Source organism: Mus pahari, chromosome 17 (assembly GCF_900095145.1).
Source record: "Mus pahari chromosome 17, PAHARI_EIJ_v1.1, whole genome shotgun sequence".
Lineage (NCBI taxonomy): Eukaryota > Metazoa > Chordata > Mammalia > Rodentia > Muridae > Mus > Mus pahari.
This window is the reverse complement of record NC_034606.1, coordinates 38,619,765-38,624,784: the sequence shown is the minus strand read 5'-3', so window position 1 is coordinate 38,624,784 and position 5,020 is coordinate 38,619,765. Positions and strand designations below refer to the sequence as shown.

The following is a 5,020-nucleotide window of genomic DNA, read 5'->3' as shown; positions in this document are numbered from 1 at the left end:
TTACATATAATAAATAAATAAATCTTTAAAAAAAAAAGTCACAAAGTACAACTGCACTCCGACTGTCGCCCTTCGTTTAGCTGTGCTAATCACGCAGGGGGTTGTGGGGGGGGGGGAAATGGCTTGAATGTGTGTGTATAACAGAATGCATGTTACACTTCCGTAAGAAACATGGCATTCTGAAGTGCATCCATACTTCTAAAGTAAAACTTGAAAATGTCCAGGGTGGCCAGGTATGGAATACGTAACTATGACCCATCAGTCAGGCTGAGACAGGAGCCCAACCTAGGTGACACAGAGAGGTCATGTCAAAAACAAAACACAAAACAAAACAAAACAAAAACAAAACACCAAGTCAATCTCGAAATAACAAACAAAACAGGTTAAGTGGCAGCTTGGAGCAGAGGCCTGTCCCGGGGGAGCTAACTGAAAGGCAGAAGATCTTGGAAGTAGTCACAGGGGATACAAGTGGGGAACCTACACAGAAACCCCACTGCACCTCAGACAACCAGGTCTTCATTACAGTATGTGAAAGTGCAGTTGGTATCCGGGGGAGTGGCTCAGTGACAATTTGGCCCCAAGGAGGGAGCTCTGACCAGGAGAGAAAGTGACCCTGCTTACGGAACTATAAAGAGCCTGGAGGATACAGTTGAGTAGAGTGTGCTGTGTTCACGAGGCTAAGAAAGTACCCATGGGGCCCCAGCTTGTCAGGCAGTCCCCAGGAAAGACAGCACCCCACATCACAACCACAGTCAAGCACTTCCCATTTTACATAAATACCAAATATAACTCCCCACAAGACTTATGTCAGGACATAGAAAAAGCCAATATTGGGGGCTGGAGAGATGGTTCAGCGGTTAAGGACTCTGACTGCTCTTCCAGAGGTCCTGAGTTCAATTCCCAGCAACCTCATGGTGGTTTACAACCATCTTAATGAAATCCATTGCCCTATTCTGGTATGAAGACAGTGTACTCATGTACATAAAGTAAATAAATATTTAAGAAAAAAAAAGCCAGCGTTCATATTTGTATGTATTGTAAAAAGATAATAGCATCAAGGTAACTTTTTTTCTTTTTTCTTTTTTTTTTTTTTTGGTTTTTCAAGAAAGGGTTTCTCTGCCCCTGGCTGTCCTGTAACTCACTTTGTAGACCAGGCTGGCCTCAAACTCAGAAATCCGTCTGTCTCTGCCTCCCGAGTGTTGGGATTAAAGGCGTGCGCCTCCACCACCAGGCTAACTTTTTTTTTTTTTTTTTTAAATAAAACTGTAATCTATTGCCCCAGCACAAATGTATTGTTTCTGATGTGTGTCTGAAGGCTGTTTAGACATGTCACTTTGACTGGTTGACTGAGGCAGGGTCACCTAGAGCCCATGCTGGCCTCAAACTTGCCCCTTAGTTAAGGATGACTTGAACTCCTGACCTCACCCCCCTCCCCAGGGAGGGCTGGGACGGCAGGTGTGGGCCACCACACCCGACATGGGCTGCATTCTGCATTTCTGTCATTTGCTCCTCTCTGGCTGTTTTCACTTCCGAGAGTGCGCAGTGACCCCAGAAGGAGGGAACCCAGAACACATGACAGTGGACATTTTAATATCACATGTTTGCCCTGGCACCTAGCAGGAGGGTTTGCCACCACGTGATTAGTCAGCTGCTTAATTGGCACAGAGAACTGGCCCAGGAAGAATGAGAAAACACACACCTTCCTGCTGTGAACTTCTAACAGCGTGTGAAAACCATCCCTGCTCTGTGGGAGAGCCTGGGAGACAGCAGGGCTGTCCACTTCCCAAGAATGAAGACCATCAGTGAGGAGGTGAAGGGGAGCCACTTCTAAGGCCTCTCCCTCACTCCCTGAGCTGCCAGACCTTTCCATAAACAGTCATTTCCTCATCTCACTCCCTAAGACCAACCAAGCTTGCTGTTCTACAAAGACACTGTCTACTGCAGACTCAGGAATGAACTTTGTCTAAGAGGCAGCTCTGTTTGAAAAGTGAACCACTAAAGTGCTGGAATTCAAACACGGATACTTGTCTCTCTGTGTGACCAAAGTGTAAAGATTAAGTGTGTCTTAAAAGACATACTAAGTGCCTTTTAGCAACTTGGTGACTCTGAGGTTTGCTCTTCTGTCTTGGGACCTGCTGTTGCCTGCCACCGTCTGTCTTTAGTCAAACCAGAAGTGCCAATTCCAAGACCATGACTTTCTTAAATGTAGTTCAGGCTAGTCTCAAACTCCCTGTGTAGCTAAGAATTACATTTGATTCTTCTGCCTCTGTCTCTGCGGTGGTGGGACGGCAAGCATACTCGGTTTATGAAGATGGAAGCCACAGCTTTGTACAGGATGGGCAAACAATCTACCAGCGGAACTATACCCTGACTCTTTTTTTTTTTTTTTAAAGATTTATTTATTTTATGTATATGAATACACAGTAGCTATCTTCAGACACACCAGAAGAGGGCATCAGATTTCATTACAGATGGTTGTGAGCCACCATGTAGTTGCTGGGATTTGAACTCAGGACCTCTGGAAGAGCAGTTGGTGTTCTTAACCACTGAGCCATCTCTCTAGCCCCTATACACTGACTCTTGAACCACGGTTTCTGAAATGCCAAAGCACAGGACTCCAAACCTGGCTAATACCCAGGGAGGACCCCATCCCACTTCTCTGTAGACCAGGCTGGCCTCGAACTCACAGAGTCTCTGACTCCCAAGTGCTGGGATCAAAGTCGTGCGCCACCACAGCCTGGCCCCATCCCACTTCTCAATCACAGCCTCTGACTATAGGCATCCATTGAGCCCCAGCAAATGCCTTCCTGGTCTTTCAGAAATACCCTATGTCCTCAGAATTCTCATTCATTAGTAGCAGAAGAGGCTGTCAATGCCGGATTTGTGAATGTCACCAAATCATCCAGACATGTACCTCATGCCTAGCTATGGTTTTGTTTTTTGTTTTTTGTTTTGTTGTTGTTGGTTTTTTGTTTGTTTGTTTGTTTTGTTTTGTTTTTTTTTTTTTTTTGGTGGTGGTGGGGGTCAAGATAGGATTTCTCTGTGTGGCCCTGGCTGTCCTGGATCTTGCTCTGCAGAACAGGATGGCCTCAGACTCACAGAGATCCGCCTGCCTCTGCCTCCCTAGTGCTGTGATTAAAGGTGTGCACCACCACCGTCACCACTGCGGTCTTTTTTAAAAAGAATAATAAAACTGAAGCCGGCAGTGCTGCCTTCCTCCCGCCATCTTGATTCAATGCTGTGCTGACAGAAACTTGGGCTTCCCACAGTGCTCCTGCGCCCCCCTGACCATGGCCCACTTGACCTAGCTCTTAATAACAACACTGGCCCTGACTTACCAGGAGAGGCAGTCCTTGAGGGAGTTATAGTATGGGAACCGGGACACCACACACACTGCAAAAGGCACAAAGCACCTAGCTGAGCTCATGCTGGGCTCCCAGTGGCTCTTGCCATTGTAGAAACAATATTCATCCTGGACAAAGAGCAACAAAGACACGTTGTCACCTCCTGTGCTGACAGTACAGGCCCAGACTGAGAACAGTTGGCATCTCATCCAGAAGCAGCACATAAGGGAGGGTCTTCATCAGCTCTGGCCTTCCAATCCACGTAGACGGACCCTGCAAAGGGTCACACTATGCAGCACTGGGTTTTCGGAAGCAAGGACCAGGTAGTTAACCTCCAGCCTTGGGATGAACAGGGACATGCTGCTAGAACACAAAGGCACACCCGACACAGCTTTTGGTGACATTCCAATAGGCCCAGCACCAGGCAGATCCACAACCTGAGTGTGCAGAGGACAAATCCAGAGAGGGAGAGCAGCTGAGTCGTTGCTGGGGGTGGAGATGGAGGTGACAGCGAGAACTGGGTGAGTTTGAGCTGGAGAGGAAAATGTTCTGGAGGTCACACGCACTGGAAACACAATGTCTCAGAGTCACACAAGACACAATGGCTGAAAAAGTGACGGGCGTATTATCATACCACAGTAAACATCAAGAGAAAAGGCCCACCCCAAACGTGGAGGACAGCAACAGATCCACTTACATGCAGGGGTCGATAGTACTGGGCAACCACACCATAGGTTCTATTCCCACAGACATCCGTGAGCACCAGGAAATGGATGTAATCCTCTTTGGGTTCCGAAGCCATACACACGCCCCCTGTAGGGAGATCAGAAAGAAGGGGGAAGCCAGTTCACAACGTGTCACACTATGCAGCACTGGGATTTCGGAAGCAAGGACCAGGTAGTCAACCTCCAGCCTTGGGATGAACAGGGACATGAACGGCATCAAAGACCTACATAACCCACGAGCCAATATGGAGAGCACACTTCCCCTGTTAACCACCCAGAGCTTTGATGCTCTTGGGCCTGATCTAGCCAGCTCCCTGTTCTCAAACACCCCCAACCTGCGGCTTCTCCACAGTCCCCCAGTAGACACATGCGGTGCAGCAACACGCATACCGTGCTTCTGGACACAGCAGACTAACCGGTACCTGCTCCTCTGTTATAACTCCCGCAGCCAGGAAAGGGCAGCAGGCTCGAGGAGGCACCAGAGATCGGAGCAGACCCAGCCCTCGGGCTGAGTGTGCCACACCAGCCTTTTAATGTTTCTAAAGACCAGCAGAGACGTGAAGCCCACACACACGAGCACACCCTTATCTGTCACTGCTGAGCTCAGAGACGGACCACAACCTGTTCTCTTTGTTCTAATAAACAGGAAGCAGGGGACAGAGAGGAAGGTGTAGGCACCCTCCTGGCCTCTCTAGTTGTAACTTCCCCAGACAAAAAGATTGACGTCCAGGTGCTCTGAGTGAGTCCGTGATGCCAGAGTTGGGAGGCTAAAGCAGGAAGAATCAGTGTTTCAGCCAGTTTGGACTGCAGAACAAGATTGTGCCTCAAAAAACAGTAAACGAGGGGGCTGGAGAGATGGCTCAGCGGTTAAGAGCACTGACTGCTCTTCTGAAGGCCCTGAGTTCAAGTCCCAGCAACCACATGGTGGCTCACAACCATCTGGGATCTGAT

At 48.4% G+C, this 5,020-nt stretch overlaps 1 protein-coding gene across 1 annotated transcript in view; it reads right to left on the bottom strand.

Moving 5' to 3' along the window:
* Dennd3 (DENN domain containing 3) overlaps nucleotides 1–5,020 on the bottom strand; it is a 59,049-nt gene that overhangs the window by 43,791 nt on the left and 10,238 nt on the right. The window contains exons 3-4 of the mRNA XM_029547862.1: nucleotides 4,042–4,157; nucleotides 3,339–3,472 (exon numbers count right to left, since the gene is read on the bottom strand). Of these exons, the coding sequence (XP_029403722.1) occupies nucleotides 3,339–3,472; nucleotides 4,042–4,157 (250 nt within the window). The remainder of the gene's footprint in view (nucleotides 1–3,338; nucleotides 3,473–4,041; nucleotides 4,158–5,020) is intronic.